General features: G+C 56.5%; 1 protein-coding gene across 2 annotated transcripts in view; it reads left to right on the forward strand.

Moving 5' to 3' along the window:
• Positions 1 to 12,971, forward strand: part of GTF3C1 (general transcription factor IIIC subunit 1) — a 76,223-nt gene that overhangs the window by 58,005 nt on the left and 5,247 nt on the right. For both annotated transcript variants that reach the window (XM_078440437.2, XM_078440438.2), the window contains exons 26-32: positions 1,124 to 1,205; positions 2,973 to 3,085; positions 4,821 to 4,883; positions 5,945 to 6,038; positions 10,023 to 10,195; positions 11,555 to 11,842; positions 12,028 to 12,287. In XM_078440437.2, coding sequence (XP_078296563.2) covers positions 1,124 to 1,205; positions 2,973 to 3,085; positions 4,821 to 4,883; positions 5,945 to 6,038; positions 10,023 to 10,195; positions 11,555 to 11,842; positions 12,028 to 12,287 — 1,073 coding nt within the window. The remainder of the gene's footprint in view (positions 1 to 1,123; positions 1,206 to 2,972; positions 3,086 to 4,820; positions 4,884 to 5,944; positions 6,039 to 10,022; positions 10,196 to 11,554; positions 11,843 to 12,027; positions 12,288 to 12,971) is intronic.

The raw sequence follows: 12,971 nt of genomic DNA on the forward strand, positions 1-12,971 counted from the left end.
CAGCACGACTGACATTTGGGGCCAGGTCATTGTTTGTTGTGGGGCCGTCCTGTGCACTGTAGCATGTTCAGTAGAAGCCCCGCCTCCACCCACTAGATGCCAGCGGCGCCCCACCCCCGACCGTGACAACCACACACGCAGGGGCCAGCGCACGAGGGCCCTTCCTGTGGGGAGCCACTTGGCCCTATGTGGAGAATCTTAGACTTTTCTAGAAGGGCTGTGGTCACCTGCTCCAAACCCCTCTTTTTTCAGAGTGGGAACAGCCCCAGAGAGAAGATGCAAGTCAGCCAGGGTGATAGTGCGTTGGCAGTGGAGTGAGTTCTGGAACTTGGGCTTCCTGGCCCCTGCCTGATGCTTCTCCGCTTGTCCCGCAGCGGCTGCTGGGCGAGGGGGACACGAAGGGCTGCGGCCCAGAGCCGCAGGACCCGGCACGAGACGTGTATCCACTTGGGGGCTGTGCCCTCACCTGCGAACAGAACGATACAGCCAATGTTAGCCACCCCTGGCCCACCCGCCCCGGCCCTCGGCAGGCAGGTGACCGTGGGGCCCCGACACCTCACTGAGCTCTAGGACGGAATGACAGCCTCCACCTTGCAAGCTCTTTGTGGAGGTGCAAGTGCCCGGCTCATAGCAGCCCTGCAAACACGGGTTGCCTTTGCCCGCGCTTCTTAGTGGGCAGGTCAGACTCTCCTTACGTCGCGGAGAGACAAAGATGTGTAGCGGACAGAGAGCGCTTTTGGAGATGAGAGCTCTTTCCCGTAGTGACACCAGGGCCTGTGTGATAGTTTAACATTTAGAGCACATCTTCACATAGGACATCTCATTTGGTCCTGGCCAGATGCCTGTGAGGGCAGGCAGGCGGGGGTCCCTGTTCTCAGTTTATAAGTGGAGGACGGAAGCTCGGAGAGGCCGAGCGTGTGACGTGTGGGCGGCCACAGACCTGACTTGACTCGGGGTTGGGTGACCCCAAATCCTGCACTGTTAAGAGCCGTCATCACCCAGCAGGTATAAGGAAATCGTACTCTGTGTTTAGCCAAGGCCAGATGTGTTAGAACAGGAGCCTTCCGGCAACTCTGAACACAGACCTCAAGCCAGACCTCACGGCCGTCCTCCCTCCCTGCAGGGTTTGCCTGGCCGAGGTGTACCAGGATAAAGCACTTGTCGGGGACTTCATGAATCGAAAGGGCGACTACGAAGACCCAAAGGTAGGCCCCCCTGGGTCATCAGGCTCAGCCTGCCCTGAGGGCAGGGGTCTCTGGGTTCCCGTCTGGTCCTGTGGGTCCCGCAGCGCCTCCGCTGGCCTTACAACGTGGATGTTTCTCCCGCGCGTCTGGGAGATCGGCTCCTTCGTTCTGTGGCTTTGGCCCCCGTTTGATGTGGCTCTAGCACCGGTTCTCAGAGGTGGTTAGAATCTGACACGCCACTTTGCAGTTGGGCCTGTTTCGTTAAGAAAACAGGGCCGCTCTTCGGAACGTCCAAACCGCTGGACTCCCTGGAAAGTTAGCAGACAGGACGGGGCCTGAGTTTTCTGGATACTTTGTGGGCGGGCTGGGCCGGCGGCTGACAGGAGTGAAGCCATCTTTCCAGACCCAGATTCCCTGCCCTGTGGCTCAGAGTCTCCTCATCCCCCGCTCGCCGAGCCAGCGCCGGGCTCTGTGCACGTGCGTCAGGCCTGGCGCCAGGCGAGGCCGGTCACAGCAGAGACCCAGCCCTTCTCGGGGAGCCCAGGGTAGTGGACAGGCAGAGAAGTGACTCTTCAGAGCAGTGCAGTCACCCGAGGGGAAAGCCCAGGCCCGCTGAGGTCGCACAGGGAGTACTGAGTGCTTTTGGTGCAGATGACAGAACACAACAACCCCACGGGGCTTCCAGCTGTTTCTCCCACGTGCCCAGCACCTCAGAAGAGGGCAGCCCTGTGCGGGCACAGCAAAGCAGAGATGTCATCAAGGCCCCACGTTCAGTCTGTCACTGGCTCCTGGTCCCTAATGGTCAGTGTTCATCCTCATACTGGCCACCTCGTGGTTGCCCCCTGACAGGTGGAGCTCCGTCCTCATCCCAGAATCCCAGGGCAGGAAGGATGGGGAGAGGGTGGCACTGGACCCTGGGATCAGGGAGGGGCCAGCCTTGGCCAGAGGCCCCTGAGGTTGCTGTCATTGGTTTAGATTCATCTTGACTCCTCCTGGGAGGCTGGGCAAATCAGATCGGGGCTGGCTCCAGGCTGAGAACGAACGGGGCCCCGGAAATGGGCTGCCAGCAGCATCTACTGCAGAGGGCTTCCGAAGGTGTTAGCACTTAGCCTAGACTCCAAAGATGAGGGACCCACTGAGGCAGAGGCAGCAAAGGAAGGGGGAACAGGGTGCTGGGGAGGGGGCCACAGTGGGGCAGGAGCACGCCCTCCTCCTGCAGCGTGGGACAGCTTGCCCCCTGGGGGACGGATTAGAGGTGAGGCAGCGGGGAGAGTGATCTGTGCCCTAGTCTGGACTGGGCTGGAGGCAGCGCAGGGAGGGAGGGAGCCATTTGGGGTCCACGGTTGAGGGTGGGAGGGGAGGAGGAGGAGGCCGAGGCCGCTGTGCTCAGGGTGAGCCAGGGAGGAACAGAGCTGGGAAGGGGGAGGCGGCAGGGGAGCACGGGCCGGGCCTGCTGATAGGTGGCGCGCAGCCGTGGGAGGCTGCAGGGATAGTGTGGGACACACTTGGGCCTTCCTGGGGCCTGGGGCCTGGGGCAGAGCTGGCAGTGCAGGAGTGAGGGCTGGTAGCGTGTTCCTTGCCCGAAATCCCTGGGCCCAGTGGCGTCTATCACCTCCCCAGGTGGATTCAGCAGGCTCAGGAGGCAGGAAGGCAGAGGAGGTTACGGTTCTCAGTCCACATTTCCGGGGGGTCGCTGCTGGGAATTTGTGACAAGATTTCCCTTGACGTATCAGCAAAACCTCCCTTCAGGGAGAGAAACGGCTTAATCTCATTCTCTCATCTTGAAAGGTTTGTGCCAGTGAGTACAAAGAGTTTGTGGAGAAGCTCAAGGAGAAGTTCAGCTCAGCCCTGAAGAATCCTAATCTTGAAACCCCAGACACACTCCAGGAGCTGTTTGCCAGGTAAGGTTCTTCTGGGAAGTTTCTGTGTGACTCTTACGGGGCAAGAGGAAGAGTCACCAGCCACGGGCGTCTCCCCTGGTCAGCAGTTCCACGGCCTTGCAGCTGACCTGGCTGTGTCCCCTGACTCTGAACCAGCTCGCCTCCTCTCGTGGGCGACTCGAAAAAGGAGAGGCCAGTGCCAACCCCAGCACCCCACCGGGAGCCCCCATTCCTTCTCCCACAGAGGCCCTGCTGCTGACTTAATCCGGGCTTCCCCGCGCACCGGGTGTGCTTTTACTAAGATTGCTCACTTGACCTAGGAGGACACTCCAGGATAGAAGTAGCCCTCCCGAGGCGGCAGTGCTTGTGACCCACAGGGCCACGGTTTGAACTTCCGCGGTGGGCCTGATTCCAGAGCCCCAGCTCTTTCCAGCTCGGCCGCTGGGCGCCTGGAGAACATACTTGGGTCCAAGCACAGAACCCGTGAAATGTTTGAGTCTTGAGTTCTGTGATCCAGGCCTGTTGCCACTGCCTAATTCACCTGTGAATCCCTTCTTACCAGCCCCATCGAGGCGGTCCCTCTGGCCACTAGATGTCTGAATTTCTTCCTGTAGAGAGGACGTTCATCTGTTGGTTCCTGTTTGGGAACCCTAGGACATGGTTGCATTTAGCCCCAACAGCTTCATCCGGAGATCTCGATCTTCCATCCGTCCAACAGACAATTTACGTGGTGCCCACGTATACCAGCGAGCGATTTGTAGTTGTTTTCAGAGTTGACATCGGTACCTTCTTTTGTGTTTGGGGCTCGTTTTTGCAGAGTTCCCCAGAACTCTCAAAGGGCATGGTTTATGTTCAGTCTTAAAGGTGTTTCAAATGGCCCGCATATTTTCAGTAAATTTACGAGGCAACTTTTAGTTATAAAAAAAATACGGTTAAAATAAAGCCTTTTTGTTTTTTAAAGGAGAGTTCATGAACCATCTGGAGGAAGGAAGAAGTCCCGCCCAGTTGTAACAGTTTAACACTAAATTTGATCTGGAGCATTCTGGCAGGACAGGCAAAAAAGAAAATGGATCCAAATACTTTGACTGAAACCAGTTCACATTTCCTGTTAACTAAATTTTAGGAAGAATTTACTGTTGCCAAGACAAATTTTGACTTTAGAATTATAGAAGCCAAAGAAATGTCTTGCAAATGAACAGCCATTATTTTTTTTAAGTGAGTTCTGCGATTTTGTCTTACGTTGAATTGCCTGGCTCTGAAATGCAATGGCTGGCACATTGGACTTCTCTTCTTGTATTTGTTTGCTTGGTAGGAACACAAACAACATTACTCGAAGCTCAGAAACACAGATGGGGACATAGCCTGCTATCTGATACAGCTACTCCCTCTTTTGAGATATTTTCTTCCAGACATCTTTCTTATGCTTGTTTTTAATCCTGATGGGCCCACGATTTTAGATCCCCTTCCCTTGACAATTAGCGGTGGCTCTCTGCCAATAGGCACTTTTCCGTGTTGTTTCATAATTGTCCATAAATGAACACTCCTCATTTTCTCAACCCTCTTTTTACCAGCGCGCTCGTTTGACGAGTGGAGTATGGTATTTTCTCATTGTAATTGACACGTACGTGTTTGAACGTTAACGAGTTTCACATTTTCTCCAGCACGGTCGCCGGCGAATGGCCACGTTGAGCAAGCATCCGCGCAGCGAAGGTCTCCTGTGTTCCACTGACATGCTCTCCTTTCGTCCCTTATGCAGATACCGAGTTTTGGCGATTGGAGACGAAAAGGATCTGACCAGGAAAGAGGATGAACTTAATAGGTAGGTACTGATGTACTGAGTGCCTTTCCCTCAGCCCATGATCCTGGCTGCCTGCGGCCTGGCACAGGAGTCACCCCGGGCCCGACCTAGCCTGCCAGCCGTCTTTGAAGGTGAAGTTGTGTGCGAACGCAGCCTGTTCTGTGGGTCGTCTGTGCTGGTTTCATCCTGCAACATCAGGTCAAGTGACTATGGCAGAGACCACACAGCCCTCGAAGACCGAAATATTTATTATCTGGCCCTTTCCGGGAAAAGCTTGCCCACCCGAGCCTCACATAGCAGTGGCTTAGCCTTAAAGTGAGTTGAGGAGGAGACAGTTTCTTTTTTTTTTTTTTCAACGTTTTTTATTTTATTTTTGGGACAGAGAGAGACAGAGCATGAACGGGGGAGGGGCAGAGAGAGAAGGAGACACAGAATCGGAAACAGGCTCCAAGCCATCAGCCCAGAGCCTGACGCGGGGCTCGAACTCACGGACCGCGAGATCGTGACCTGGCTGAAGTCGGACGCTTAACCGACTGCGCCACCCAGGCGCCCCAGGAGGAGACAGTTTCAATTCTCAGCCCGTGAGCTTTCCACGCAAAGCTCTGCTTAGAAAGCTCAGCTGGTTTTTCTCATGTTGGATAACCAAGATTCAGTTTGATTTTAGCTCTACATTTCAATGAGAAGCCTCTCCTTTTTGGAGAAGAACTTGTTGGAGGTTGGATGAAAATGGGGCACGTGGCTGGGCCAGTCAGTGGAGCGTGCTACTCTTGATCTCATAGGTAGGTAGGTAGGTGTACTGAAAAAAATCTCAGCCCTGACTACATTTGTCAGTTGTCACGTACACCTGTTTTACGGCACCACTTACCCACTAGACTCAAACATTTTTTCCTGCAAACATGGAGCAGTTAGTAAGGCTTAAAAACCACCATGTGTTTTGTTTCGGTTTATGAATAGTCTAGGCGTTCGTAGCACTTTCATGGGAGGCAGCACTTTTTGAAAACGAGAACTGAATCCACCCAAAGTGAGCAGTGCCCGTGGCCCGCGGCCTCACGTGCTCTGCCGCCCACCCCACTGTCTTTCAGCGTGGATGACATCCACTTCCTGGTGCTCCAGAACCTGGTCCAGAGCACGCTGGCCCTCTCGGACAGCCAGATGGAGTCCTGCCGGTCGTTTCAGGTGGGTAGCGGGCACCCGGCGGCAGCTTTGCGGGAGCGCCGTGGGGCTCGCCCTGTCAGAGGCGGGAGCCGAGGGAGGCCCTCCTCGCTCATTCTCTTCTCAGCTGTGCGGTCTCGGGGGGTCCGATTTCCCCTGAGACTCACGCCCTCACTTCTTTGATCTCGGAAGTGTGGCGGCAGGATCCAGTGACCGTCCCCCCCAAATCCTTCCTGTGCTGAGGTTTTCGGTCTGATGTTTAAGGCAGAAACTTAGGCAGAAGAGGAGGTGAGCCATGACAAAGGACTGAGGCAGCAATTGAGCTGTACAGCTTATCTTCTCAAATCAGAACTTCTAAATGTCGAGATACTTTGATCTCTGGAGATCACCGTGCGGGAAGGCTGCCTTTCTCCGGGCCACGAGCTTAGATCTCTCCTGAGAACGTCTTAGAACGTAATGCTGCTTTATCTTGGCTGAGGGAGGGTGGAGGGCAGGCAGGCGCTTCTCCTTGAACCCCATCCCGAGCCTGGGGAGGTGCTGGTATTAATTAGCACTCGCTACAAACAGGAAACTTGCGTTTCCCAGGGCGCGAAAAAGCAAATGTCCACGATCACACGACTCTCCATTGACCCAGAGTCCATGTGGCTCCAGGGCCCCAGCGGAGAGGTGCTCAGAAGGGCCTGCCCCCCGCCCCAAGCCAGTGCCTCCCTTGTTTTTGATGGTCACACAGGTGTATTCCAAATGGAACCTATTCACTTTTGTATTTAACCTCCAAATCTGAAACTCAGCGCTGGTTTACGTTACCAAATCAGCCCAGTTTGGAACACAAGAGGGACAAATATGAAAAAAAGGGATGGTATTATTTCTTTCTTTTTTTTAATTTTCTTCTATTTTTTTTTAAATTTTTTTTTAACGTTTATTTATTTTTTTTATTTTTGAGACAGAGAGACACAGAGCATGAACGGGGGAGGGTCAGAGAGAGAGGGAGACACAGAATCGGAAACAGGCTCCAGGCTCTGAGCTGTCAGCACAGAGCCCGACGCGGGGCTCGAACTCAAGGACCGCGAGATCGTGACCTGAGCTGAAGTCAGACACTTAACCGACTGAGCCACCCACGCGCCCCTATTTTATTTTAATGTTTCTTCATTTTTGAGAGAGAGAGAGAGAGAGAGACAGAGCACAAGCAGGGGAGGGGCAGAGAGAGAGAGGGAGACACAGAATCTGAAGCAGACTCCAGGCTCCGAGCTGTCAGCACAGAGCCTAAAGTGGGACTCGAACCCACAGACCACAAGATCATGACCTGAGCCGAAGTCGGACGCTCAACCGACTGAGCCACCCAGGCGCCCGTTTCTAATCCCACTGATGAGTTCAGACAGGTAGTGTCCCAAACTTTGGGTACCTCCTCATCCACCAGGGAGCCCTTGCAGCATGTGGCCCCCAGGCCCCGCGCCCAGAGACCGCAGAGGGGGTGGGATCCTCACAAGCATGCTGCCGGCCCCAGGATTCTGACCAGGGTCCTCGGAGCACCCTGGGGGAAGACACGGTGTAGACCCAGCTTGGACACTGCACGTATCTTCCAGATGGTGCTTGTTACTTTGGCCACAGAGGAGATGAGGAGCACTGGGGGGAAACGGAGCGATTTAGGGAAAATACGTGACCCCGTGTGACCTGGTGGCGCTTCAGAGCACCACCCCGGCCCGAGTCCTTTTACAGCAACGGCCAGGCCTCTGCAGACTCAAGACTGAACGCTCTTTCCATGCCTCTCTCAATTCGTCACCGTGAGATGCAGCTGTGGTGGAGGGGTCCCCAGTCATCCTGTTCTTGCCCCCCTCGGTGCCACGCAGCACTTGAGCCACGTTTATTCACGTGACGTGTGTACGTCTCGGAGTGGGAGGCTGGTGGTGGTGCCTCGCCCCTCCTGCATCCCAGCACTTTACAGATAAAGAGGGCAAAGCCTTGTGGGAGTCTCAACACACAGAGAACAAGAATGGAACGGTTTTGGGATGGGGGGCAGAAGTCCCAAGCAGACGGCCCCCAGTCTGGCCCTGGCTCTGTCTTGTCAGACCCAAGCTTGTTTAAAAAGAAAAAAAAAAATGTTTTTAATTTACTGCCAGCATTGCCCATAAAGATCCCAATTTCCGACTTTATACCTGTGGCCGTGGAGGGACCTTTTGGCTCTTCTGCCCAGCAGGGATTCGAGCTGGACGGGACCTCGGGGGTCAGTCCAACCGCTCATCACACAAGCAAGCCCGGCCCCAAAGTTAACGGCCAAAACCAGGTCCCTGCGTCCCAGCCAGGGCCTCGTCCCCCGCGTCATCCTGCTGCTGTCCCTCCTCCGGTTCCGTTGGCAGGCGGCGTCTGGGTTCTGGTGGGTGGTGCCGAAGGCCTCATCACTCTCCTTGCCCCCCGGGGGCGTGGGAAGTTGCGTGAGGCAGTGCCTGGGCCACAGCAAGAGGCGGGTGCTTCGTCAGTGACTGCCCGGCTGGCACTGAACGCTGGAGGGCCATCGGGGATGAGGTCAGAGGCCTTATATGGGATCCCACAAGGCTCCCTGCAGCCCCAAACTTCCGGAGGGGCTCTGCAGGGAAGCAGCCACTCCCAGGGGGCCGTGGTCGACTGTCTGCCTCTCGCATATCTGGCAGGCTGGGCCACACTCGCTCACTCCCCAGGCTTGGTGTGAGTGCTCCTGCACCAGCAGTCATCTGGGGAGCATGCCCATCACACAAGGCTTTTCTTTTTTTCCTTTCTTTTTTTAAATACAACTTATCGTCGAGTTGACTAACATACAGTGTGTACAGTGTGGTTTTGGGGGTAGGTTACAGGGCTTTTCACAGGAAGTGGAGCCCAGCTCCCCCCTCCCCAGAGGAGAAGAATGATAGCAAATTGGCCCCTCCCCCACCTCTTTCCCTCTGCCCCATGCAGTGCTTTCCCTTCAGGCTTGATGGTCTATGCAGACATCGAGGGTGGCGTGTGGGCCTCAGACTGACAAGCCCAGTGTGTGCCCAGATCCCCCTCCGGCCAGCACCCCGACTGACTACTGCCTTGGCTCTGCTGATCTCCTGAGTCCCTCTGCCATGGCACAGTGGTGAGGTCATGGACTTGAGGGCGAAGCCTCATTCTCGCCTCTTCTTGGTCCCACCCCTGCCCAGCAATGTGGCCTCGGAAGCTCCCTCGAAGTCCACGAGCCTCCGTCTTCTCTGGCACTCGTGATTCTGGGGGCGATGCGGCAGAGAACCTTCCGAGCCTAAAATGCTCAGACCGTGACCATACTTTTTCCTGGCCAGCACTTTTGAGGAGACAGGCCTAGCAGGAACTGTCCTGGGGTCTAGTGGATGCTGGACATTTGCTGTTGGGCCAGTTGGCCAGATGGTGTGGACGGAGTAAAGCGGACGTGTTTGGGAACATACTGTGTGGGCGGAGCCAACCAGATGTACTAATGGGCTGAGTGAGGAGTAGGGAAAAGAGTGATATCAGAGATGATTCTGCGTTGACTCCCACTGTCTTTTTTTTATTTAAAAAAATTTTTTTAACGTTTATTTATTGTGAGACAGAAAGAGACAGAGCATGAATGGGGGAGGGTCCGAGAGAGGGAGACACAGAATCTGAAACAGACTCCAGGTTCTGAGCTGTCAGCACAGAGCCCGACGCGGGGCTCGAACTCACGGACCGTGAGATCATGACCTGAGCCGAAGTCGGCCGCTTAACCGACTGAGTCACCCAGGCGCCCCAACTCCCACTGTCTTTTTATCCAAGACTTAGCTGTGGGGTGCAGAGCAGTCCTTTCTCCCAGCTGCCTGTCCCTCTCTGTAATCTCCGGGGTGAGACGTGATGGGAGGGAGAAGTTTGAGGGTCGGAGCTGCTGGCTTCCTCTGGGCACTCTCACACCACACCCCCGGGTGTCCTTGTCCCCCTGTGGGCCCCTCCTCTACAGACCAGCTGTAGCGTCTGCTCCCCCCACCCCCCAGCTGTGGGACCACCTTGCTCACCCGCTGCCTTGCTGTGTCGCAGACTTTCCGCCTGTACCGGGAGTACAAGGACCATATTCTGGTGAAGGCCTTCATGGAGTGCCAGAAAAGGAGCTTGGTCAACCGGCGCCGCGTCAACCACATGCTCGGCCCGAAGAAAAACCGGGCTCTGCCCTTCGTGCCCATGTCCTACCAGTTGTCCCAGACCTACTACAGGTGAGCCCCGGGCGGGGCTGGGGAAGGCGCAGGGCGTCACCTCCAGGGGGGCGTCACCTCCAGGGGGCATGGGGCCCTCCCGTGGCCACAAGTGCAGGGTGCAGCTTCTGGAACGAGTTTCCTTCTCTGCGCCTGTGCCACCTGCTGTGGGGATAAGGGCAGTGCTCGCAATGGTTTGTTCTGGGACATTTACCAAAATGAGTTTCTAACGTAACAATTCGACTAATGGCACAGCCTCGTCGTCGGGCCTAATCGGTCATTCTCACAGCTCAGAGCTGCTCCGGGCTTCATCTTGAAGCCATCCCGTATTTTCCAGACTCCGTTTGCAGCACACCAGCCACCTGAGTGGTGGTTTGGGATGCTGTGAGTCACCTTCCGGAGCGCCTCCTGACGGGAGCACTCCTCACAGCGTGGTCCGCAGCCGGCGTGGCTGGTCTTGGTCACCCGCTCCGCATTTTGTGCCACTGGCCTCCTTAACCACACACATGGAGAGGAAATCTGTGGAAATAGTCCCAGGAGTCTCCTCTCCTTGGCAGCCCTCGGCCTTGGCTGGCCTCCTCTTCTCCAGGCTGTTCTCCTTGTCCGTCCTCAGATCTGCACTGAGGTCGTCAGAAACAGAAGAGCAGCGAAATGAGGGGGTTTGGGTTTTCTTAGGCATCCCTTTGCCCGTAACTCCAGACGCTCACGCCTTTCTTGAAGGCCCCTCCCGAGTGACCTTCTGCGTCCTTTGCCTTCCTGGGATGCCGCCTGCTGCAGTAAAAAGAGCCGTGGCTTGGGAGGCAGGAGACATGGGTCCAGGTCCAGCAACGCCACTTCTCGACCGTTTTTCCCCTGCAGCATTCTAGTCTGTGAGCCAAGGGGTGGTGTTCACATCAGGAAGACCTCTGGGTCCCTCCCTGGGACCTGGGCCCGCGTTACAGCGATATGGGAAGGCACACTTGTGGACAGAGACCAGGCCTTGACTGTGCAGCCACCTCATGGAGACAGTGAGACAGACACACTCGTGTCCTCTCATCTCCCCGTGGTTCAGGGCTTGCCTCGCTAAAGGTTACCGCTAACAAAACGTGCATCCGCCTTCCCCAATTTGGCGCCTGTTCATAGCGAAAGGCCGCGAGGCGTGGAGTAGCGGGTTAGATGAAAGGCCACGGCCCCTCCGTGCAGGTGTCCGGTGAGCAGGGAAGGCACACGCAGAGGGGATTGGAACGCGGCGCCCTCACAGAGGCGGAAAAGAGGGCTTTGCGGGGGGGCTGGCGTGGCCAGTTTTGAACGCCAGGGTCTGAAGCGCCCATAGCCCATCCACGCGAAGCCCTCCAACATCCCGTCCTCAGTTCGGACCTTACCTCCTTTTTGTCCGCACAGGATTTTTACTTGGCGATTTCCAAGCACCGTCTGCACAGAATCGTTCCAGTTCTTCAAGAAAATCCTGGCTGCCGGCAAGTTGGACCAGCCTGATAATTTTTCCTTCAAAGACCAGGATAATAATGAGCCTGCACGCGACATGGTGGCATTTTCTCTGGACGGCCCCGGAGGACACTGTGTGGCCGCCCTGACCCTCTTCTCTCTGGGCCTCATTTCCGTGGACGTCCGGATCCCGGAGCAGATCGTGGTGGTGGACAGCTCCATGGTGGAGAACGAGGTCATTAAGAGGTAAGGGCTGGGGTGTAAGCAGGTGGGGCACGCACGCTGCTCTGAGCACAGCCGGGGCTCCGGCACCGGGGGCTTCCTCTCACGGCCGCGGCGTCACAGCGGCCACGCCCTGGGGGAGCCGGGGTGCGGCAGCCAGGCCGGGCCCGGCTCGCGCGCGGTCCCCTAGGTCCGTTTTCCTCTCCCAGCCTGGGGAAGGACGGGGGCTTGGACGAGGATGACGACGAAGAGGAAGACCTGGACGAGGGCTCTGGGGGCAAGCACCGGGCCATCGAGGTGAAAGCCCGCCAGGCCTCCCACACCAACTACCTGCTGATGCGGGGCTACTGCGCGCCCGGCATCGTCAGCACCCGCAACCTGAACCCCAACGACAGCATCGTGGTGAACTCCTGTCTGGTGAAGTTCCGGCTCCGCCGCACCCCGGCGCCCACCCGGCTCTGGCCCATCGGTGAGTGGCGCCGGCCGCCCCACGCCCCGACCCCCCTCGCCCACCCCCAGGCCTCGCGGGGGAGCCTCCGCTGGCCAGCCCTTCTCCTCCTGGGCCATCCCCCCCAGCGGCCGCGTTAGAGCGGACCCCCTCTTCTGTTCCTTTCCCTCAGTCCCACGTGCAGGCCTACACCCTCAGGTGGCCCCCTGGGCCCCGTGTTCTGGCCCACTCGCCACGCAGCCTTGTCATACTGCCGGTTTCCTCCATCGCTTGAAATCACATACTTTCACAAACTGCTTACGTGTCACTTCTGACCTCTTGCTAGGACAGTCGGGTGTTCGGCTGACATTCATTGCCTGTCACCTCCCTTATTTACACTTTTTATACTCTTTCTGTCTCTTCTGTTAATTACGTCTGAAGCTCTAAGTAGCCTGCTTAAACCTTCCGTTCCCACATACCCTGAATGTGAGGCAGTCTCTTCCTCTCCCCCCACAGAAAGTGAACACATTCGGGCCCCTTCCCACCCCTTTCCTGCCTCCGCCTTTCCTTCGCCTTCCCCCGTCGGGGTGCACGGTGTTTACTTTCAGTTTCAGAACCCCAGTTAGTGTTCTGTGCTCTGTCTGGAGTTTGGCTTGGGCAAAAACGTGGTCCGTGTGACCGTGGTCGTGGCAGAGACAGCTTTTACGGGAAGAACGCACACCGGCC

The sequence above is a fragment of the Panthera onca genome, chromosome E3 (assembly GCF_046562875.1).
Source record: "Panthera onca isolate mPanOnc1 chromosome E3, mPanOnc1 haplotype 2, whole genome shotgun sequence".
Classification (NCBI taxonomy): domain Eukaryota; kingdom Metazoa; phylum Chordata; class Mammalia; order Carnivora; family Felidae; genus Panthera; species Panthera onca.